This window comes from Triticum aestivum, chromosome 7B, assembly GCF_018294505.1.
Source record: "Triticum aestivum cultivar Chinese Spring chromosome 7B, IWGSC CS RefSeq v2.1, whole genome shotgun sequence".
In the NCBI taxonomy this organism is placed as follows: domain Eukaryota; kingdom Viridiplantae; phylum Streptophyta; class Magnoliopsida; order Poales; family Poaceae; genus Triticum; species Triticum aestivum.
The window spans coordinates 756,598,177-756,622,479 of record NC_057813.1 but is presented as its reverse complement, the minus strand read 5'-3'; the positions used below and the strand labels follow the sequence as shown (position 1 = coordinate 756,622,479).

The following is a 24,303-nucleotide window of genomic DNA, read 5'->3' as shown; positions in this document are numbered from 1 at the left end:
TCTAAGAGCGCGCGGGGATGGCACGACGTATATAGGACAAAATGAAGTCAACTAACTTTACGTGTTTGCCATCATGTTGGGACCATTGCAAATGTAAGCACGGCAATGGATTGTGACTGTTAAATTGTTTAAGCCGGCTGTTAGTTGGCTAATCACCTTTGTTCCCATCTATATATCTAGCCATCTACCCATGACCGTGACACTACTCAATGAACTAGTCCCACCCTATTTCATTGAAATATTTGTTGACTGGAATATATAATATGATTTCTCCAATAAGCTGGCAAGTGATGTCTCCGAGCACTGCGATCACACGGTTATCAGCGTAATCCCAGACACATAGCACGCCCTTAGCCTAGGAGTGTTCCGAGCACCATGATTTTCGCACTCAGCATACCTGGGTGCCACATGGCATACCTATGCTGAGTACCACGATTTTGTACTCGGCACAAGCTTTGCCTGGCACCCATGAAATGGAACTTGGCGTACTTCGCTATTGCCGGTCAGGGGCATGCCAAGTGATGTACACCGAGTGTTACACACGGCATATGCTGACCTTCGCCGAGCACCTTAGGTGGGCAACATACAATGTTTTTCCTGCAGTGAATCCAGTTCGAAAAACGAATACGATACATACAGCTTGTTGAGATAATATAAACAAGACGTGCAGTTCTAGCTGGCCTGGCCTGCCTATCTGTTGGACATCGAACCGGAATCTCGATCCAAGTCTTCCAATACGTATGGCCAACCAATTTGAATATATGTTGCGTGTCACACATGGCTGACAGCCAATTTATTCAATGTCAACATTCATGATTGCATGTGCCGGTCCCAAGGAGCGCTGGGGGGATGTCACCTTGTATGTAAGACTATAAGAAGTCAACTAACTTTGCGTGTTCGCCATAATGTTGGAATCATTGCAAATGTAAGCATAGTGATGAGCTGTACTGTTCAAATTGTTTAAGCCAGCTATTAGATGGCTAATCAATTTCATTATTACACATGGCTGACAGCCAATTTATACAAAGTAAACATTCATGATTGCATGTGACTGTCTCTAAGAGGGCGCAGGGGATGACACGACTTATAAAGGACAACTAACTATGCGTGTTTGCCATCACGTCGGGATCATTGCAAATGTAAGCACAGTGATGAGTTGTGCCTGTTTGAATTGTTTAAGTCGGCTGTTAGTTGGCTAATCACATCGTTCTTATCTGTTTATCTATCCATCTACCATGGATAGTGACACTACTCAATAAACCGGTTCCTGCTTCGTTGAAATTTTTGCTCATAGGAATATATAATCCGGTTTCTCCAAGAAGCTGTCAAGTAATTAATGTCTCTGGCAGCCGGGTGTCCATGCGTGATGCTACTCCACTAGCCTTTGATATATAGATCCCACCCCCAGCTTCCGTGCAACTCCTTCTATGCCAGTACCACACAAGAATCAAGTACTCCAGATTGCAGCCAACACCCACAATTAGGAGAGACTGAAACAAAGGTCGAGCAAAAATGGCGGAGTTCGCGCTTGGTTTGACCAAGGCGGCGGTGGAAGGGACGCTCATCAGGGTGAAGTCGGCGATCGAGGAGGAGACGAAGCTGAGGGTGCGTGTGCAGGATGACCTTGTGTTCATCACTGGAGAGTTCCAGATGATGCAGTCCTTCCTTCGCGCCTCCAACACGGGGGAGCGTGCATCCCAGAACCACGTGGTGCGGACGTGGGTGAGGCAGCTCCGTGACCTCGCCTTTGATGTCGAGGACTGCGTCGAGTTCGTCGTCCACCTCGACAAGGCGTCGCGTTGGGACTGGGTGCGGCGCCTGACCTCATCCCTCGTCTGCATGGCAAGCCCGCCGCTGCCCCTGGACATGGCGGTTGAAGAGATAAAGCGTCTCAAGACTAGGGTGGAGGATGTCAGCCAAAGGAACACCCGCTACAACCTCTTGGGTGGCAGCGATGGTGTCAACCAAGACCACTCCTCAGATCAGCAGCATCAGCTGCTTATGCACCTTGTACCCCGTAGTACATCGGCATCATTGGCGACATTCCACGACCTAAGGAAGGTGTGGAAGGCTATGGGAAAGCTGCACGATCACACCCTTGATCTCAAAAAGTTGATCGATTGCCAAGACAGTGAGCTCAGAGTGATCTCTCTATGGGGAGATCCGCAAGCTGATGTTGGGGAACTTGGGTGGGCAACTAATAAAGAAGGCGTACTATGACCCAGACACCTGCCGAGAATTCAGGAATCGTGCCTGGATAAAGCTGAGTTTGCATCATCCCTTCAACCCGGTAGAGTTCCTCAACAACCTGCTGGCTCAGTTCACATCTCATCATCACCACCGCCACCATGACGATATGTCTGAGCTCATGCTGCAAGTAAGCAAGCATAAGTATCTCATCATCATGGAGCAAGAACTATCCAGTGTTGCAGAGTGGAATGCCATTAGAATGTGCCTTGCAGACAACAAAAATGGCAGCCGGATCGTCATCTTCACCAAGCAGTTGGGACTTGCCCTTCTCTGCACAGGAGAACCCTACCAAATATCTGAGCTTAAGTGCTTCTCTCATGGTGGATATATTTGTGCTATTTTCCCTGAGGTAAGTATGTAATTAGTTATATAGTAAATATTATGCTCTTGCACACATGCAATTGTATGTGCCTATACATCATATCTTGTACAACTAAATCAATAGTGCCTAGATCGTTCCAAAATATTTAAAATTAAGGTGCAATTGATTGGTTAATGCAAGTCTAATTTAACCAACTATTAATCGATTAATATGTGCATGTGCTGGTTAATAATATGATACAAAATCACAATCACAATTAAATAATTTTACTTTAAGTAAGAATCGAGATAATATGCCTGCCTAGCTTAATTTGATGAAATGAGAGAGTAAAATTTAATAGCTTTGTCTCATATGCTACTTAATTCGATGATCAGTTTAAAATGTTCTCGAAATTGCTGCAGGGTTGTGGGTATCGCAGCGGCATGGGTGATTTCATCTGGCAATTAAGACGACACTGTGGTGTTATATCCTTGTTCTGTGAGGATGATTTTGATGAAACACACTTCAGGAGAGAATTGTATGACAAATTGAGATTACTCGACAAGTCAAGCATCCTCGACGAAGTCAATTTTGAATACCAGTACTTTCGTCTTTCCGAACATCCGGATGGTGGCTTGGCCTTTTTGGCTGTGCGAATACTTTTGGAATCTTACCGTGAAGATGAACATGAAGATGCACAGGAAAAGCTCATGGCGCTGGATCATCATGATTTATTTGAAAGGTGCCGTGAGTTTCTGAATGAACACGATTACCTCATTTTCATTGAGGGCGTGGAGTCCCCAGAGCACTGGGACTTGATAAAACAACACCTCTTATGTGAGTCTACTAGAGCTTGTATCGTTGTTCTTACAGGAGTTGTGATCAACAGGAGCATCCGGAACAAGTTAAATCCGAGCAGCTTGTTGGGCGTGACGATGAAGCTAAATTCCTTGGAAACAGAATGAACCATTTCCCCGTGGTCACCTTCGTGTGGGGAATTGCTGGTGTTGGGAATCGGCGATTGTCAGACAATTTTATGACTCAGGTTTTCACAGAAGCTATTACAGAAGGCACGGCTGGGTGGATGTGCCACATCCGTTTAATTTGACGGACTTGTGTCGAAGCTTGCTTCTGGATTTTCATTTGGATGATGCCGATGCCAAAGAAACTGCATTAATTGGTATGATGGAAGGCCAAGACCCTATTCAAGGGTGTCGTGAAATTCTATGTGAAAACGGATGGAGCCTTGTCATTGATGGTCTGCGGTCCATTCATGACTGGGACTTGATAAAATCAACCTTGTTATCCTGGCCTGTAAGTCGTAGTAGCACTATTGTCATTACACGTGAAGAAAGCATCGCCACATATTGTACAGATGCGGAAGACTGTATTCTCAACGTCAAGGGTCTAGAAGCCGACGATGCCATTTTTCTCTTCAGAAAGGTACTAGGCAACTCTCTCACGCATGCTGGTAGCTAGTTGGAATTTCAGAAGTTGATTAATCTATTTCCATATTTTGTAGATAACTTTGGACGAGAAGCAACTGCCCTCCCAGGCAGAGACAATTTCAAGGCTTATCATGTCCAAATGTGGCGGGCTTCCAGAAGTAATAGTTGCCATAGGCAAATACGCCCGCAAACACATAAGGAATGAGATGTTCTTGGAGTCTACAAATGCAGGCTTCATGGGATGTTTAGAAACTAGCTCAGTTCTTCCTAGCTTAACAAGCCTATTTTGTTGGATGCAATCATACTTTGATGCTTGCTCGGATGAACTAAAGCCATGCATCTTCTATATGTCAGTCTTCCCAGCGGACCAGAGCATTAGGCGGAATCGCTTGCTCAGACGGTGGATCGCAGACGGTTATTCATCTGGTGGTGGTGGCACCGCAGAGGAGAAGGTAGAAAAGCTCATGTCTGAGTTGATGAAGTTGAGCATATTATATCAGGAGCAACAGAAATCAACAATGATAAGAAGCTACTTCAAAGTCAATGGTTTCTTCCGTGAATACATCAAGTCACGGCCAATGGAGGATAACCTTGTGTTTGCACTAGAGGGGGATTGCAGCCCCAGCTCACAGCTCACTGGACAACACCTAACCATAAGCAGCAACTGGGATAGAGATGATATTGTATTCAAGGGCCTGGACTTGTCAAGGCTACGGTCTTTGACAGTGTTCGGTGAGTGGAGATCATTCCTTGTATGTGATAAGATGAAGCTGCTTCGGGTGCTTGACCTGGAGGGCACTAGTAGTACATCAGATGGTACTGCTAGTGTAACAGATGAGGATCTGGAGAAGATCGTGAAGGAGTTTCCTCGCCTCAAGTTCATGTCCTTGCGAGGATGCGTGCACATCACTCGTCTCCCAGATTCATTGGGTTCCATGAGGCAGCTGGAGACTCTAGATGTCAGGCACACCTCCATAGTTGAGTTGTCACCTGCTATCGTCACCAAGCTACACAAGTTGCAATACATTCGTGCCCGGAAACACCATCATCACAACCAAGGAGTGGAAGGAGCAAGAGAAGGAGAACAAGGATTCAGAGTCGGATGATCATGATGATGATGAGGAGGAGGAGGAGGAGGAGGAGGAGGAGAACAAGGAGGAACTAGGGGAGTCAGTGGATGAGGACGAGGAGGAGGAGGAGAAGGAGAACAAGGAGGATTTCGGGGAGTCAGTCGATGAGGATGAGGAGGAGCGGGCGAAGGAGAAGGAGAACAAGGTGGAGTCAGGGGAGTCGAAGTTGAAGGTTGAGGAGGTGGAGCAGGAGCAGAAGGAGAAGGAGCCACAAGAAGAAGAACCCGTACAAGCCAACACATCAGCATCCGGGTTGGTCCAGGGGGCATCAATAGGGTCATGGAAGAAGAGGGTGGGTGATTTGAGAGAATCCTGCAGCTGGTGGCTGTCCAAGAATGTGCGCAGACGCCGGCGTGTTGCTAGAAATGGTGGTGGTGTTGAGGTTGTTCCTGCTGCTGCGGAGGGGATTGGGAAGCTGACAATGTTGCATACACTCGGTGTTGTGAATATTGCAGGTGGGAAAGGCGGCTTCCTACTCCTCAAGGAGGTTAAGAAGCTTACCCAGCTACGCAAGCTTGGGTTGTCCGGCATCAGCCGTAAAAACTGGAAGGACTTGTGTTCGGCCATCTCGGGTCACCTTCCTCATCTTGAGTCCTTGTCGCTACAACTGCTGCTGCTGGAGGAGGATGGCAGCTATGAGTTTGCTTGTTTTGATGACATCTCCATCTCACCCAAGATCCTAAAGAGCCTCAAGGTATTTTACACTAGTACTGGAGGTGGTGCAGGCGCAGGTGCCGCATGCATAAGGCCAGCATGGATCAATCAGTTTCCCAATCTCAAAAGGTTTAACCATGAGGTGAGGATATCAAGTCAAGATGACATAGATAACATTATCCATTGCCATGAACGCCAGATTCCAGGATTTGAACGTGGTCTTGCAATCAAGCCAATTCAGCGGCATCTCAGTGTCAGAGGAGCCCTGTTTCTGGACACCCTCGGGATTTATTGCAGCAGCATAAACTCAATGGTGTCGTTTGAAGATGGCAGCTCATTTATTAAAGCACTCAGCATTCACTGCTGTAGCTCTTGTGGTGGATCATCGTGCTTGCAGATTGTTGGGCTGCGGGATTTAGTTGATCTCGAGCAAGTCTTGGTAATGGGTCCGTGCAGCGACAGCTTCAAGAAAGACTTGCTTAGGCAACTCAAAAAGCATGAAGGCAAACCGGTCCTGAGCTTCTATAACTTGTGATCGATCATAATAGATCGTGTTGTTGTTTGCTTCCTACTTATTTTGTGTATGAATTAATTTTAGTCATTTATTCACAATTTCACAAATGTTAATGCTCGAGTGAGTTCGATAAATTTCAGACAACAAAAACAGTACTGTGTGGCTACCTTGTCACAACTTTTTCAGCTGGCATGCATATGAATTGAACTGATGGTACAGCCTGAGTAACCTATAACCAGACCATGGCACCCTAGCTAGCTTAAACTTTCAACAATTAGCTTGTATAATCAGTTAGCTGCAACTGGTTACAAAAGTGTTTTAAGACTAATCTCCTTAAAGAATTAATGCAAGGAATTAACACACACAGGAGAATCGTGATAGGAGGACTCACTCGATCAACAGCTGATGATTGCTGGAAGGATGGGCGCCCAGTTCTTCCAATGCCTATGGAAGTCGAAACCGCATCTCAGCGCCATGGGGGAGGGTGTCCGAGTATCTAGCTTCATCGTCCACACTACGGAAGTTGCGGTGGTGATGTTAGAGCCGAGCAAGCACCACACCTATTCACAGCACAAACTTATTTGGTACCCCATGTGACTATGTCCTCCGAATTGGTTTAGCAGAGGTAGATTGCAAGAGCATTAAGGCAGCCTGATGCACAAGGAAGTTTTATTACTTCGAGGCACAACCGAATGTGCGTGAATCCGTACACTTTTATCCTCACACTAGATAGGATGAATATACATACTTGCATATTCCATCGAGTCCAAGTAATTTTAGCAGCTTGCTTAATTAGTCAACAAGCCAGCTGCAGCGTGACACCAAATACTGTAAGCCCCATATGCAGCAGATGAAGCCTTCCAATGACAATAGTGGTACGTGATGAGAAACCAAATACTTTTGTTAAGATGCATCGAAAAAATCAATCTAGTTCATGCCGATATTCAAATAAGATTCATTCATATATTATTATTGTGCCGATAACCAAAGTTCGTTTGGTCTGCATATATGTTTACTATGGTTAAGTTAGTCTGACACACATACCTAGCTAGCTACACACATGTTGTGTAAACAAACATGTCTTCAAACTTGTCTGGTCAAGTTAATTAATCATGTAATTGAGTTCAAGGGCAGGCATCTGAAATGCATGGATTCTTATTTCTACATCTACAACTACACTACTATTAAACAATCGAACAAGAATTTTTTTATGTGTACCCTGCAATTAGACCCACAACACTACACAAACCAATCTGTACCACACAATTAGGCCCACAAATCTTAATCTAACAGCCATCATTAATCTATAGCTCTACGGAGTGGAGTTAGCAATTTTCAATGGCTGACCATACTCCGTCCGCAAAGGAATATTCCACGCACTGCTCCCGCAACTCCGCATACAACGCTCATTCCTCTATTTGGCTCGTGAAGTTGTGATGAAACCCTTCCTTGTATCTCCCACTCTCGATCTGCGCCGCCGGCTCCCTTCCCTCGATCTGCGCTCGGCTCTTCCACTGCGGCACTCAAGGGAAGAAGATGGGGTTGGCAGGCGAGCGACTGCAGGGCGCGGGCGGCCTGCGGCGGGCGAGGGCCTGCATGGCGGCGACGAGGGGATACTCCGGCGGGCTATCAGCGGCGGCAGAGGCTTAGCGCCTGCTTCTTCTCCTGAAGGTACGAACCGCCCCTTATCCCACCTTCTTTCTTACCCAGCCGAGAGAGAGAGAGGATATTCAGATGGCACTCAAGACTATTTCTAATTAATTTTGTTCCTCGGTGTTGTTCAAACAACTGGGCTCACACTTGACTGCCATAAGAGCAAGCTGAAAGTGGTGTACAAGAAGTACTCCAGCGAGAAGCTGGGATGAGTCTTCCTGCGCACGGTTGTAATCGACTTCTGCAAATATACAGTTGCTATACTATTAGTTTACAATAAAACATGTCCAACCAGCTTAAATCTAGCAATACTTATCTGGAATGGAATAACGTGTCTAGCCAACTTAACATATTCTTTTAATTCTACATCTCCAACTAGAAAGCAATCTTTTGCTGGGATATTAGTTGTAAATTAAATTAATAACCGGGAAACTGTCTCTTCTTGGAATATTTTGATAAAATCAACAATTTTAATGATGGAGATCTGCTTCAGGTGTATGCTCTTTTGTAGCAACGAAAGTGTGCTGATGGTTTATCTTTGATGTGCTTGGTTATGTCTTAAGGTTCAAACGAAAGAAGTACTGAAACTCTGAAAGTCTGTTCTGTCCATGCCACCAAACTGCTAGATTGAACAACTAGCACGAGAGAGTTATTGTGCAACTAATGGATAGTTTCGTTTTTAGATCAAAAAATATTTCCTACAATACTTGTTCAACTACTTCGTACTGGAATTAATGTAGCTCTTTTGGTTCCCTTATTTTTTTCAGGATCATCGCCAACTCACTGCTGCTCATAGAGGTGAGTCAAAGGCTGTAACAATCTCTGTCATTATTTTGCTGCTCAGATAGGAGTTCGAGAAATCATGAATTACCTGACAGATAATGCAACCAAAACACATGAACAGAAACATATATGGTGGATGATGTCTATCATGCTTTTGCAGGTAGTACTATGCATCCGCACAATTCAAATTCATGTTGTGGAAGGATATTGACCAACTAACCATGTATTAATTATATAGTTAAATTTGTTGTTTTACTTCTATCCGAACTGAGTTCTAACAATTAATATTTGATTCTGCTACAGACTTCCAAGGACAGTTACAACAATTCTGGAGCATGTATCGTCATCAATCCTCCTGATTTTGCTACCGTCATTTCCATAGTATTCATGATGTAAAACCTCGACCTGTGGTATGTGATTAATATTGGGTTCCTAAGCTTGAAAAGTTTATGGCATGAATAGTATCAATTATTTTTGCTGGAAGACTACTGTGAGGCGTATCATTTTAGTATGGTACCTGTATCTTAGGGTATGGGAAATAATTGTACTAAACTAATTTTTCCGTGTAAGCTACTATGATTTACAGGAAGTAATGGATGACAACAATTCAGGCTTTTAACTAAATATTTTGTCATGTTCACAATCGTCTGGTTCATTTAGCCTGATATGTATCCACATAACCATCAGGTAAAATATTCATCAAGTAATTAGTGGAAATATTGAATATAGAGAATCAGCATCACAGTTCGGAGGAACTTCATTTCTCAAACTTTCTGGAGCAGATCATCTTGGTCATTTTCGAAGGATGGGTGCTGGACTTGGCACATTTCCCCGAGAGGATTGTTCTGGCAATAAATGCTGGTTTTTAATGGAATTATGTATTTGTATTATGCCCTGCTACCAATTTTGATTCTTGTTCTCTGGTAATCTACAGAACATGAATTCTAACTGTATACAACCATAAGGGCAGGACAAATCCCTCATTTTGTCATGTATTTTTTTCTCAGTTACTATGAAAGAGATAGTTGTTAGGCTCGGCAAAACCAATAGAAAGTATGAAACAATGAAACATCCGGATGCCGTTACCTTTTTCCTGGATTAGTCTTTTGAAGCTGAAACCCTTCCTCACTTTGGACTGCTTCTAGCCCATTGATCATTGCATTGTCTCTATTATCCGTCTTCTCTGCTTCTTTGCTAAAGCTCACCCAGCTGGCGCTAGCATATGCCGATTTCCATCCGCACGTACTAGCAGGAGGGGTGAGTGGTGCTGTAGGTTGAGGAAAATGATGTACAAGGGGAAGTCAAGGAAACAGGTGTTGCCCTGAAGGATCTCATCGAGCGTAGGCGCGAGCGTGCGCTTGAATGGGATGAGGCGGTGGAGGGGTGTCGTTATTGTATACAAGACATGACTTCAAATACAGGAGACGTGCGTTGCACGTGCAAGCTTACTAGTACAGCTAAAAATCACCTTGGCCAAGCACATATTTGTGTTAGCGTGCTGTATATAAACTCTGTTGTAACAACTCTTGTATGACATGGACTGGTTGTAACCTTCCTCCCCCTATTCTATAGGATCGAGATATACTAGTCCCGTCCAGCACGCCTAGCTAGATCGTGAATAACCTCCAGGGAGTCCGTTGGGATTTCTACCATATACGTACTATGTAAAGTCAATCTGTGAGCTAATGCAGTGTGAAAGTAATCCCATAACGAGCGCCTGCAGCAATGTCAGACAGTACCCTCGCCTCCGCCGGCAGGAGCGACGTACCTGACCACGGCGTGATTGCCGGTGGCGATGCAGAGGAGGGCGCCGCCAGGAGAGGCGGCAGGTGGACGGCGCGGTATCGGCGGAGGAAGGAGTGGTCGGCGATAATGCGGAGGAAGGAAAAGGCCGGGCGTGGAGGCGCGCGCGAGGTCGGCGGCCATGAGGATCTCCTCTGTGAGGTGTTTCATGAAGGTCGCCTGGGCCGCCGCCGGTAGGGTGTGGCGGCGCCGGTGACATCAGTGTGGAGGAGTTTGGAAGGGAAAAAAACCCGCCTTGTCTAGTCCGATGGCGCTCTTCCCCAGTCGGCCTTCGACGTCTCCCTCTCCCAAGACAACAAGACCTCTCAAAAGCATCAAAGATATATGAAGCAGATTTCCTTTTTGTTTCTTACTTTCAATTTGCATTTTGCAACGCCACCCACACTCAACATACAACTATTTTCTGATAAAATCCAACAAACATCATAAATCGTTCGGTTAGACTTGAGAATCGACACTTGCCTCTGTCATAACGTGTGGTCGTCTATTCCGCACCACGCTCCAACCCTCATTGGCACACACTAGCAAGCGCCTTATATTTGAGTGGAGCACGAGATTTCGCTATCATTGTCCGGGTCTGGTTCTTGCAGGTTACTGATGTGGCACTCCACATTTCACACTGAGGGATGACCTATATCGATTCATTCATCTAAAATCTTGAGCAATTATTCTAGGAATTATACGATTTGTATATCCAATTTTTTTTTGTTAATTGCCGTTTGAAATGTGTGATTTTGAATATGTGCCGAGGCCAAGGAACGACAAGATTCAGAGCACCGGGGACATGTGCTCCGTTGCGCAAGTAATACATATATATGCCATAAAAATAGATATATAAATATTACAGTGCTTCGTATGCATGCAAATTTCATGAAAAAATGACAACTTTGGTGTTCTGTGGGAAAAACAATATATATGCCTTTTTTGCTTTTCTAGAGAACCGAAGTTTGTTTTTGCTCTCAGGCATAAAAAATTATACTGTTTTCACCCGCAAAAAAAAGTTATCCTGTTTTGCAAATGAGAACTAGCATAGCCACACAAGAAAACACACGGGCAACATCTTTCAAGTGTGTAATTATTTTATAAAACTGTTATCATTTAATTTGGATTTTTTTTTTGTCTAATGAAATGAATTCTAGTAGTGTAAAGAAAAATATTTTCCACATAATGATTGTGTCAAATTTAAACGAAGTATATATGCAACTTAAACATGAATACTGAAAATATGTGACTTTTAAGTAGATTCGTTCGGATTGCCGATGTAAGCATTTTCAATTTTAGGCTGGTCTTTGGAAGGGGAACAAAGTTAGAATCCGAAAGTGCCTACATCCATTTATATGTCAGTCAGGTGGGTGAACTAAATATTGTGGCCGTTTCTCTGTGTCTGACCTTTCTAATCCAGTGACCAAATAGGCAAATATGTGCAAATATGTCTCCAAACATGTCTAATCAAGTACCAATTAAATATGTAACAACAGTTAGAACACATACATACATATTCCATCAAGTTCAAATAAATGTTGTAACTGGAAGGAAGCATGCATATTGCAAATAACACTAGCTTGAGAAAGTAGGCCGATGGACTGTCGATGCATTCCCAACCAACTGGTCATCAGGTATGCCATCACAATGACTGGAGACCAGACAAGCCAATTAGTCAAACACAATTGTTTGATGTATGGATGTATCCTTGCAATGACCAGCACCAGCAGCCAGTCTAGTTAGGCCCTGCAACAATAGCATGTGGACAACAATAACAGTTAAATGCGACGAATTAAAGCACCTACATACTTTCGGAGGAACATTGGTTTATAAGATAAGAAATGTGCAAACATGTTTTGTTTTCAAAAGTTGTCTGGACAGGTAAATAGGCATGTAATTCTAAGTGCAGACATTTTTACTGGGCATATATATGTTAGCAGCATGGTATCAGAAATGCTTCTTTTTTTCTTCACAGCAGTATAACCATTTTTTTTATATCATCAGGAGGGGCCAGGGGCTGTCCCGGTTCCATTAAAAATAAAACCCAGAAAGTTCAGTGCATACAAAGGTCCAGTATCTCAGAAGAGATACAACAGAAACCAGCAGCATAACTATGTAATTGTAATAGTTTAAGTCGCCTATCAATCTGGATGCAGGCAAATATGCAAATTTTCTTCTTACCATTATTACCAAGACACTGCAATTAGTCAGCAATGCCACGATCAGCAGTGACCATGAAACCTCTGGAGGTACCCCTACTCTTGAGTCATGTGTGAAGCGATATAAAACTGCATGGCACGAAAAAAAAACTACTACTCCCTCCGTTCCAGTGGTTTTAGTTCAGATATTGCCATTTCTCTCAGCAGACTATTGATGTCACCTATACTACTATGTAATGCAATGAATTGGAAAAGGCATGAGCATGTTCAGGACAAAGGCCTATTGAAAGCTAAGGGGTTAACATCAAGCAACTAAAAGTGGAATTAGGTAGCATTACCTATGTACAGAAATGTATATTGACCGGAAAAAAAATACGTGTCAAAAACCAGTTTAATAGAATCTTATTAAAATTTTGTGTTGAATTTTTTTATGGGATTAAATTATAGGGCATCTTCTAGGTAAGGAAAAGTTTAATCCCTCAATTTCTTTTACTTTTGGGGATAGGAAGAAGGTTTGAGGGATTAAGTTTAGGGGATCTGTTACAAATGCTTTAAGCAACTAGCGCTATCAAAGTCCAAATCCAGCTTAATAGAACATTATAAAAGCAACTCCATCCGAGCAGCACTGGCAAACCCTAACCCCTCCCGGTCCCCGCTGCCACCCACTTCCCTCCTAATCCTTCGCATAGTCAAACAGCGCTGCAAAACAAAGCTCGTGCATCATTCACGCTGATGGGGCCGTCTTACAGCGCTCGTGAGCTCCACCCCTCCCCTTCTCGTTTCGGTGTTGCTGCTGCTTGCGTGCCGGCCAAGGCGGCAGTCCCTCCAATATTGGTGCGGGCCAACCACACTTTGCAGCCCTGCAGCTGGACACTGTATGTCCAAGCGAGCAGCAGATCCTTGGAAGCGGCCCTTTCTCGGTGCTACTTGGATCTGACGCCCGTCTGCATCGTCTTCCTCAATCTGGCATCTCCAGCTTACTATAGTAGAGATAGTATGACACTGCTTTGATGATTTCTTCTATTTATATGACAGTCTTATAATGACCATGCATATTAATAAGATGAGAAAGAAGTATTTCTTGCTTTCCTAAGTTTCATAACTTTCCAAGCAACTCCATCCGAGCAGCACTAGCGAAACCCTAACGCCTTCCCGGCCGTGCTGCCACCCACTCCCCTCCTACTACTTGGCGTTGTCGAAGGGCGTGGGCAAGCAAAGTTCGTGCAATGTCCGCGCCGAGGGGCCGTCTTACAGCGCTCGCGGCCTCCCCGTCCCCTTCTCGCTTCGGTGTTGCTGATGCTCGCATGCCGGTCCTCCGATATTTGCGGCGGCCAGCCACCCTATGCAGCGCTGCAGCGGACCCCTATATGTGTAAGCGCGCAGATCCCTGGAAGCGGCCTCTTCTCGGTTCCAATGCCCGCCCACATCCTCTTCCTGGATCTGACGTCTCCAGCTTACTATAATATGGATAGAATGACATTGCTGATGATTTATTTTATTTATGTGACAGTCTTATAACGGTGTCATGCATATCAATAAGATGAGAAAGAAAGTATTTCTTGCTTTCCTAAGTTTCATATCTTTCCAATTGCATACTCTATATAAATAAAAGCATTATAATATTTCTGATAGGCACCAACAGGATTATAATGGGCAGAAATTAGTAGAATAAGAGAGGATGGTACCATGAAATTAACTAATACTTGCATCATATTGCAATACCAACCATATATGGTATGCCACAAACAATACAATTAAAAACTAGAAGAAAGCTTACCCCTTCAAATAGTTGGTGGAGACAAGGATGGCGGGAAACCCGCATACAGATGGGTGTGTGGGGAGAAGTACAAGGACTGAGTCCCACGAAACCACTTAAGCTTCATAGTCTGCAGATCCAGTGAATAAGAGCTGAAGTGGAATTCTGGAGACTCCGGGTTGTCTAGATTCCCATGTAGAAGTACGCATCCCCCTGCAACACCGATGATGTCATAGTGATATTTATATGGCACCGAGATTACGTCCTCCCTTCGCCACTCGTTCGTGCCATCCCCATTATCTCGCAAAATGTCATACAAGAGGTGTTTTCCATCATCTTCAGTGCTGCGGCTAAACATCCCGAGCCTTCCTTCCATTGCCTCCACAAAGACCATCTCATAATGGCCGCGTGGAGTGCTGAGAGAAGAGAACTCCTCCGTGTGCGTGTCGAACACGAGCAGCTGGCGGGTATAAGGTATCTCCCAATAAAAGCACCCATGAGCATAATGGCGGCGCGTGGATAGAGTTGCCAGGAAGAAATCCACGCCGACGTGTCCTGCCATCAAGGCGCCCCAACCACCAAATGTAACAGTGCGCCATTGGCCGGCGCGGGCACCCGACGAAGAGAAGATGAAGAGGATCAGCTGGCTCGAGCACCTGAGCAAGCACATGACCCTGAAGCCCGATGGAGGGTCGACGTTGTCGCCCCTGACCTCGCCGGCAGGGGCAAGGAAGGGGTGACAATGGATGACATCCAGCTGCCTGGATAGGGCAGCCAGGTCGTCAGGGAGGGCAGGCAGCAGGAGGTAGCGCCGGTGCAGCGGGTCGCATACCGCGAGGTTGGACAGGAAATCCCCATGCTTGGAGAGGAGGGCGCGGCCGTCGCGGAAGTCACAGTTGATCCACAGCTCCGGGGAGGGTAGGAAGGAGCAGGAGAAGTCTGCCCTGGCGAGGGTGTGGGCGGCCGCCGCCGCCGCGGGGTGGGGCGGCTGGGCCGGGAGGAAGGCGACCGAGAGGTTAGCCCTTTGGGACGAGTCGTATGCGAGCACGCCCAGGAGAGGCGGCCGGTGGAGGGCGCGGAAGCGGCGGAGGAAGGAGCGCGCGGCGATGATGCGGCGGAAGGAGGCGTTGGCCATGGATGCGCGGGCGAGGTCCTCGGCCGTGGGCAGGCGGAGGAGGATGTCCTCGACGACATGTTCCGGGAGGCCCGCCTGGGACTCCATCGCCGGCGGGGCGTCGCCATCGGGGCTGTTGGGCGGCGCCGGCGGCGCCATTGTGGTGGATCGGAGGATTTGGGGTTTCTCTGGGCTTCCGTTTCTACTGGAGGAAAATTACTGTATTTGTTTTCTTTTCGTTTTATAAAAAAGAAGCAAATTTGTACTGTATTTGTTTTGTACCGTATACTCTTCATTTCAAAAACTTATGGCGTATTATTATTACAACAATACCCTGACTGCTAGTAGTAATTTCTTTGTTGGTACGTATGAGGTCATGCGACTTGGAATTTAGTCATTACTCCTTCCGTTCTTAAATATTTGTCTTTTTAGAGATTTCAAATGGGCTATCACATACGGATGTATATAGACATATTTTAGAGTGTAGATTCACTCATTTTGCTCTGTATGTAGTCATTTGTTGAAATCTCTAAAAAAACAAATATTTAGGAACGCAGTAGAATCGTTTTCAGAAATTATCATATTTTATGAACAAAATATAGCATACCACATACTACCAAAGTGATAATGTATGTCAAAAGACTTTCTTGACAAATAAAAACACATCATGTACTATTAAAATGATCAAGCATATCAACCGCCAAAAACAATGATCAAGCCATATGGTACTAGCCCCAGGGAAGAAGAAAGCAAAGGAGCACCACCACGTCAAGAGAACACTCATGTACTATGTCGTAACCTTGCCGCCTAGGGATGTACTCCCTCCGCCCGAAAATACTTGTCCTTGAAATGGTTGTATCTAGACTTATTGTAATTATAGATACATTCATTTTATTCGTTTCTAGGACAAGTATTCCCGGACGGAGGGAGTAAATGGCAAATAAGTGGGTTCACAAGTGCGGCTTAGTTAACTTTAGCTAGCTCCATTCATAGTTCCTTTTCTCTGAAAAAAAGCAAATATTTTAACTATTAGATCATTAGTTGGTTTAAACGGCATTAAACGAGACCTAGTTTAATCCTATTGCCGCCGCTACACAATCCTTCGATTCATATCATAGCGGTAGAATAGAGACGGCGGCAGCCTCTCACCCCTCGTCGTTGCCAACGGGAGCAGCACTGCGAGTGCACTGCCGCCCGGCAAGGAATTGGTGTTTGAGGGGAACACCAACACCCAACCTTATTAGTAGATCATGACATTGACGCCATTGATGTCGATACCATGCATAGTAGTCACACATATACTAACCAAATATCGAGATGTCAACGTGCCACCCCCCCCCCCTCCCCCCAGACAATTGCTATGGTGTTCTGAGTGGGCATAATCTTCTGCAATAATGTTAGGAATTAGTTGAATGATGACACTTTGTTTGATTGTTATAATTGGCACGTAAATTGTGTGATTCTGAATATATGCCAAAGCCAACGAGCAAGGAAATTAAGAGGTGCACCTGAACAAAACAATAATAATCGTATGGCACAGGATCAGGAAGAGAACATGTACATTTTATGAAGAAAAAAAATTGATATGCTTAATGCCATGTGTGAAAAACAACAAATTTAGTGCTCAAAATTTTGCTGCTTTAGAAAACTTTTTTTTTCTCTCAGGCACAAAAATGTTTTTTTATATGGAAATCTGTCAAACAGAACATTCATATTAAAAATTTCAATAAATTTTCAACACCGGTGCTCCCTCCGGAAAGTAACATAAGATTTTTACTAAATCTAAGACTTTTCAGAGCACTAAATATAAGACTTTTTTAGAGCACTACATATAAGACTTTTTAGATCAGTACTTTAGTGATCTAAAAAGGAGGGAGTAAATCTACTGTTCCCTCCCCCGACCGCCGCTGCAGGAGAGGTATGGCCCACATGTAAGCAGCACAATAGTGCTAGTAGCATTCCATCTAATCCCTACAATTGGAGCCACAAAACTTTGGGGCGTCTTCGATTTACAGATTTTGAAAATGCAAGAACAGAAAAACCACATGATGACAGTAATTAATCCTGCACGATTGAATTAATTATGTAAAAAAATCGCACGATTGAATTAATTATGTAAAAAAATCGCAAGATGCAGCTAAAAGTTCTTATGAAAGATTCGTATGCACAAAAAGGAAACTTTAAATCAAAGGGGCCCTCGGGCATTGAAGAGCAAAGAATTAGAATTGCCCATTACATATGAATATATGATTTGACTTGCATCACTAGATACAGTCACCATTAGATATCGTCGAGAAAAAATGTCACCATCAGATATACAAGAAAGCAACATACATATGGCCCAACCAACAGTAGTCAGCCATTAAAACTGGTCATCCTCTTGCAGGCTTGATTATCATCATATCAGAAGCGATGCCAAATTATTCTTGTGTGCACGCAACTCAGTCTGATTTCACAAAAAAAAAATCATGGAAGCAGAGCTAGTAGAATCCTAGGCTCGTTGCAAAATCTGTTCACTCGGATCAGCATGTACTATGTTACAGCATGCCACTGTAGGCTCACAAGAACCTGTCGACTGTGGCGGCCAATGCCGTGTCTGCAATGGCACCGATAACTGTCTCCTTTCTCTCGCCGTCCTTGAAGATGAGGATGGTGGGGATGCTCCTGATGCCATACCTCGAGGCCACCTCCTGGTTCTCGTCCGTGTTCACCCTCAGACATCTCAGCTTGCCGGCATAGGCCTTGGCGCCCAGAACGCGACCAGCACCGCTGTCTCACACCCCAGGACGACCTCGTCCCATGTCTGCTCCTCCACATCGCCCACTGCAAGTGCAAGCAGGCACTCAAGATCAATATAGAGAACCTGATTGTTTGTTTCTTATTTCAGAAGAAAAATCTCCAACTGGGCAATCATGCAGGTACGCTGTTTTGTGCATGGTGCAGTTAGCCATATGCGGATCAAGAATTCTGGATTCTAGATATGCATATACCATCAAATGGGAGCTAGCAATCAAAGATAAGCGACAATAGCTAAGGCCTGCCGCAGGTTTCTGTTGCACTAGGATTAGTATGTTTACACGAGAAGTAGAAGTTAATAGTGTGAAAACTTACTAGTTCACTATGACACTACAAGCAGAGGGCGGTAACATGAGCTTTACATCTCTGACATATTGCCGCAGTTGCAGTACAACTCCAAAACTGAGGCCTTCTTTGGACAAAACGCAGTGAAATTGCACTACCATTAAAATGCACACAGCAGCACTGTAACCAAAAAGCTGAGACCTTGTGTAGATAGGATCAGGATGCAGCGATGAATTCAACTAACACCAGCTGGGCAATAGCTAATGCCTTCTACAGCCTTCTGTTGCACTAGGATTTGACCAAGTAAAGCATGCGGCCCTGCATAGTTCACCAGCACACTACCCTGTTAAAAAACAGGCTGCTAGTTCACTGTGACACTACAAGCAGAGGATAGAAACATGACCTTCTTATCTGTTACTTCCTCTGTTCCTCAATATAAGACCCTTTAGAGATTCCACTATGGACTACATACGGAGCAAAATGAGTGAATCTAGGTCTTATATTTAGGAACGGAGGGAGTACATGCTAGTACTCCACTTGCAATAAAACTCCAGAACTGAGACCTTGTTTCCTATATAAAATGCAGTGAAGCGCACTACCAATGAAATGTACTAGAGCAGCAATATAACTCCAGAACCGAGACCTTGTTCCCATACAAAATGCAGTGAAATGCAGTACCAATAAAATGCACTAGAGCAGCAATGTATTAACCCAAAAGCCAAGACCTTGTGCAGAGTGTCTATAGGAACAGGATGGCGTGAAACTCGATCGCCGACCGCACACGAGTATGCCCCGTTAATTCGTTTGTTTGGACGAGAGGCGAGGTGCGGCTGCTAACTGCTGGATTGACAGATGTAGCACAAGAACCACACCTCCACAAGCATATGGTTTCTCTCAGGCTTATAGGGCCATAGGGGTGAAATTCCAGCGTTGCCCACGAGAAGCTGGTGAATCCGGCAGCAAGCTATTCCTGTTCCTATCTACTGGTAGCACAGATCCCATACTGAAAATGATTCGGCAGGCGGCACGAGTGTCGTCTGACACGCAAGAACGGGAAATTCTTAGCTAGGACTTAATAATCTGCGCTGTCTTGCATCCAACTTTGCTTACCTCTCGCTATAGAAATCGTCAAGTGAGTAGTTAAGCTAAAGGATTAGTAAGATGATTAAGGAAGCTAAGCATCGAGTTGGGCGTTTGGTCTAGTGGTATGATTCTCGCTTTGGGTGCGAGAGGTCGCGAGTTCGATTCTCGCAACGCCCCTCCCTTTTCTACTTCTTTTTCTTCCTTTTTCCATTTTTTCCATCTTCCTCGGTCCTGAAGAAAATAACCTATTCTTTTTTTTTGCGAGAAAGAAAATAACCTATTCTACTCGCCGCCCGCCGCGTCGACCCCTCCACGCACAAGAACACGTGCACCATCGACGGCGAAAAGCTTTGGAGCAAGCCCATATGTGAATAGTGCAGACAGGTCGACAGACAAGGCGCGTAATTTACCAACGGGTCGATGATGATGATTTCTTTGGGGCGTGGGGAGCAGGGTTGGCGTCTTCGGGGGGCGGCGACCGGAGCTGGGTCTTTAGGCTCGGCGTCGACGTTGGCCTTGGCGACCTGGTGGCGGCGGCAGTACCAAATGGTGCTGGCGACGACGATCACGCCCCCGCCAACGCCAACCCGGATGGCGAGGCCATGATCAATGCTTCCGTTGCTAATTACCCCCCCCCCCCCCCGACCTCCGACCACGAGAAGCCAACCAAATCACAAAGCCCATATTTAACATGTTCACAACGAGTAGCCCACATGATCAAAGTGTTTCCTATTTAGCACTGCAGGCGCCCATTTGTATGCATTTCGCAAAAGTGACGCCTGCAGCGCCCCGTGCTGGGCCGGCCCATGTAGGGGTGCCTAAGGTTTTTTTTCCTATGATTTGAACGCAAAAAGAATGATTTACCCCGCCACCTAGCAGGTTCTGATAAGGTGCAACCTTTCCTCTCTTTTATCCTCCCTTCTTCTTTTTCATTCTGTTTTTCCTTTTTGCATGGCCAGCTTCAACGAATTGCTTGAAAATATGTGAAATTTTCTGAAATCGATGAAATTATTTTCGAACTTCGATTTTCTTCAAAATTGATGATTTTTTTTTAAAAAAATGTGACTTTTTTCCCAAAACCGATGAACTTTTTACAAATTCGTGAATTTCTCTTTCAAAACCGATGAACTTATTTGCAAAATTAATGAACTTGTTTCAACTTTTGTGAAGTTTTTTCCAAACTTGATGGACTTTTTTTTAATTTGATGAACGTTCTTCAAAATCGATGAACTTTTTTCCCAAAACCGATGAACTTTTTTCAAAATTTGAACTTTTTTTCAAGTTTGTGAGCTTTTATTAAAAATGTATGAGCTTTCTTCAAAATCAATGAATTTTTTCAATTTTGTGAAGTTTTCTTCCAAGTCGATGAACTATTTCAATTTTGTGATTTTTTTTTTCAAATTCGATGATTTTTTTCAAATGCAAGATTTTCTAGCTCGTGAACTTTTTTTTTCCAAATTCACTAGCTTACTCCAATTTTTGTGATTGTTTACATCCATTTCCGAGACAAGTAATTCCGAACGGAGGGAGTAATTATGCTGGATATACAATAGTATATGTTACTCACAGAAAGAAAGGTTAAATATGTTAATAACTAAAAGAAAGGGTCAAATAGTAATGTTTCGATATACTGGACGACCAAATCAGCAAGTCCTAGGGGTTACTGCCTAGGAGTATGCATCTTCCTCTATGTGGTTCGAACCCTGGTTCTCCGAAGTTAGCGTGAGAAATATCATGTTCACCTTTTTATTCCTTTTGATGTTCCCGTGTTTGAAAGGAAGGTACTGGGCCGGCCCACTACAAGTCCTCTGCGAACGCCAACTAGTCTAAGGAGCGCTTAGGGCGCCAAACAGGACCTCCCCATGATCAGTTCGTTTTAACTTTCCATCATCCGATGCGTATCGCCAAGGTCCAGCCGTCAAGGGCAGTTCATGACCAGCGTCGTACCAATCTAGTAAGCCCGAGCGGAGAATCCTTGTGTGGACGAGGTTGCGTTTAATGCTGAAGGGTGGCGAGGGCAATGTCGCGGCAGTTTGAGAAGCAGCGACCGAGGAAAAAAGGGATTAGGTTAGTCTGATTCTCATTCTCATTAGTTAGTCCTTGCTTATCTCAAAGGGGGAGAGAGAAGGTTCTGGAAGGGAGGACAAAAATCCTACACCTATACGAAAATAAACTTATGTTTTTTTCAAGAATTTTCTGACTTTACATTAGTTTTTATAATTATTTTACGTAGGTGAAGCAAAGCTCTTGACTAAATCTAACCGTGGATCTTCTCTCTAAGTGTGACTGTGCTCTCACTAAGAATGCCATCTAGGCTCCCGTCAAAAAGAAAAATGGCACCTAGGCTGGATTCAGCCTCTCATATGTGGCCAAAATCACTGCTCTTACAAGTTTTTTTTTGCGAGAAAGTTTCAATCTATTCATCTTTAATCATGGCAGTACAACGAAATAAAAGTAAATCATGAGCTCTATATGAAATGATCCATTTTAAAAGTGTTTTACATTCTGACCCTTTTGTCTACCGTCAGTCATGATAGAAAAATAGTGTAGATGGGCTACGTCGCACTCAATGGTACAGGCGCGCATGACAGCTGTTTCACGAAATGTTGCGATGGATCCCCTCTCTCATTGTCCATGTGCTCTCACCAGGAATGTCATCGGGCCAAAGTCACTGTTTCCATCCTTAATAATGAGTTTAGTACGAAATGATCAATTTTTAAAAGTATTTTACACTCTGGCCCTTCTGTCTGTCATCAATTACGATGGTGGTAAGGTAGATGGGTGTTGTAGTCAATAGCGGCAGACCTACGTCCACACATGTCTAGTCATCACGGACCTCGCTGACATTGCCAAGTGTATGTTGCCGTTGACCATGGTTGGTGGTAGCCCACTAACCCTAACGTGACGGTCGGCGGCGATAGCCCCCGACGAGTTAAGTGGTGGGTTTTGGCGGATATCATTTTAGCCGGTTTTTTCTTCAATGATGTACAATTTATGGACAGCGACTTGACGCAGAGGGTATGGTGGCACATCGCCGGTGGTGGGATTCTTAGCCCATCACATATAGCTGATGGGATCGCGAAAAAGTGGTGGCGACAACACATGGTTGACTCCGAGTTGGTGGTGCTTCTCGAGTACCCAGTCTCGAGTTCTGGGGCGAAAATCCTAGGTTTCACCTAAGTTGGTTATACCTGGCAATGGCGATAGTTTTTGCGTCGTTACCTGGTTGAATGCATTGCTCAGATATGATCGAACTTGTTCTTCGGGGTGACAACAACACTTGTGTGTGGTTCCCTTCCTGAAGGCGTTGATGTTGAAGAACCTTGTTGTCCCTGTGGTGTGAAGATATGGTTGGTGCGGATATGGTTGTTGTTATAGATTGTTGATCGATATTTGGATCGCTTTGTTTCTCTCTCTCTCTCTCCTCTCTCTCTCTCTCTCTCTCTCTCTCTCTCTCTCTCTCTCTCTCAGGTATTGCTTTGTTCTTGTATGACTTTGCTCTTTGCCGGCGTCTTTATTTATGTGTGTTGGTGTTGGTTGTGTGCATCCAAGCTATGCAGAGGCCGGGTGTGCTCATTATGTTTGTATCCACTTGATGCTTCGTTTTGAGTCAATAAAATTCACCCTTTATAAAAAACGGCTAGGGAGGTCGTGGGTGGGCCACTCACCCACCCATTCAGCCCCCATCTTTGTTCCTCTTCTCCCACCCTAGTTGGTGCCTCTCCCTCGTCCAAACTCACCTCCAATCAGTGCCAACTGTTCGATGAACCAGAGCACCGTTCATCCTTGACGTAACCTCACCCATCTCCATGGTTTGGTTGGTTGGGAGCGCATTACTTCGTGGCAATGTTTGCTTTTTGGGGAAACCCTAGTTTTTGGTATTTCTCTCAAATCCATTGTTAAAGCTAGGGGTTTTAGGTTTGTATGAGGCTTATGTTATGTAGTAAGCATTATACTTGTCTAGGTAGCAAGAAATACAATTAGGGTAAGGGTATGTGTTAAATAATGGCATGGCCTAATTTATTCAGTTGTTGTGATGCGCTTTGGATATTATGCGGTAGGCTTGTTATTAATGCATTAGGTTTAGTGTCATTACTTTTAGATGGGGATACTCGTTAATCATTATTATGTGGACAAGGCAACATTTTTATGTAACAATGCTGAGATTGTTGACAATGTGGTGAAAGTCATGGAATTTTTTACAAGACCTATTTATGACAAGGTTGTGGAAAAAAAACGACTATTATTTTTAGGATCTAGATATTTCAAAATCATATTAAAAATTGTAAAATATTTTTTTAGAAAAAAACCAGTTTGTGTTTTATAAAGAAGTTTGGTGTCTATTAAAAATACCGTTGTATATTAAAAAGGTTCAATGTATATAACAGGGATGTTCATTGTACATATAAAAAATGTTCAGTGTGTACTTGAAAAATGTTGTCAATATAGTAAAAAAAAGTTCAATGTGTACTTAAAAAAATCTTTAGTGTATGTTAAGAAAAAAATTCACCGTATATTGGGAAAACCTATAAAAAGTAAAATTTGAAAAAAGTAAAAGAAAAATCCCAGAGTAAAACCCAGAATCTAAAAAG

General features: G+C 44.1%; 2 protein-coding genes and 1 non-coding gene across 4 annotated transcripts; 2 read left to right on the top strand and 1 right to left on the bottom strand.

Moving 5' to 3' along the window:
* Nucleotides 1–1,356: 1,356 nt before the first annotated feature.
* LOC123160568 (disease resistance protein PIK6-NP-like) lies at nucleotides 1,357–6,410 on the top strand. Of its 2 annotated transcripts, XM_044578373.1 has the most exons (4): nucleotides 1,357–2,599; nucleotides 2,974–3,293; nucleotides 3,441–3,994; nucleotides 4,074–6,410. In XM_044578373.1, exons 3-4 carry the CDS (start codon nucleotides 3,734–3,736, stop codon nucleotides 5,103–5,105), a joined length of 1,293 nt encoding a protein of 430 aa, XP_044434308.1. In that variant the 5' UTR covers nucleotides 1,357–2,599; nucleotides 2,974–3,293; nucleotides 3,441–3,733; the 3' UTR covers nucleotides 5,106–6,410. The 2 variants fall into 2 exon arrangements, with proteins under 2 accessions (XP_044434308.1, XP_044434307.1); XM_044578372.1 differs by having other exon boundaries at nucleotides 2,974–3,994.
* Nucleotides 6,411–15,235: 8,825 nt separating this feature from the next.
* LOC123158796 (uncharacterized) lies at nucleotides 15,236–15,743 on the bottom strand (the record flags this gene model as incomplete). The annotated part of the gene is made up of 1 exon (XM_044576637.1): nucleotides 15,236–15,743. A coding segment is annotated over exon 1 (471 nt), but the record flags the coding sequence as incomplete, so codon positions are not given.
* A 4,073-nt stretch (nucleotides 15,744–19,816) lies between these two features.
* TRNAP-UGG (transfer RNA proline (anticodon UGG)) lies at nucleotides 19,817–19,888 on the top strand. The gene has a single exon. It is a non-coding gene; the product is annotated as a tRNA-Pro (tRNA).
* Nucleotides 19,889–24,303: the final 4,415 nt, after the last annotated feature.

What these genes read in the sequence shown, in the direction of transcription:
- LOC123160568 (XM_044578373.1), top strand. Translation starts at nt 3,734, where the DNA reads ATGATGGAAGGCCAAGACCCTATTCAAGGGTGTCGTGAAATTCTATGT. An exon ending in CCATTTTTCTCTTCAGAAAG is followed by an intron (nt 3,995 to 4,073) that starts GTACTAGGCAAC and finishes CATATTTTGTAG; the next exon opens with ATAACTTTGGACGAGAAGCA.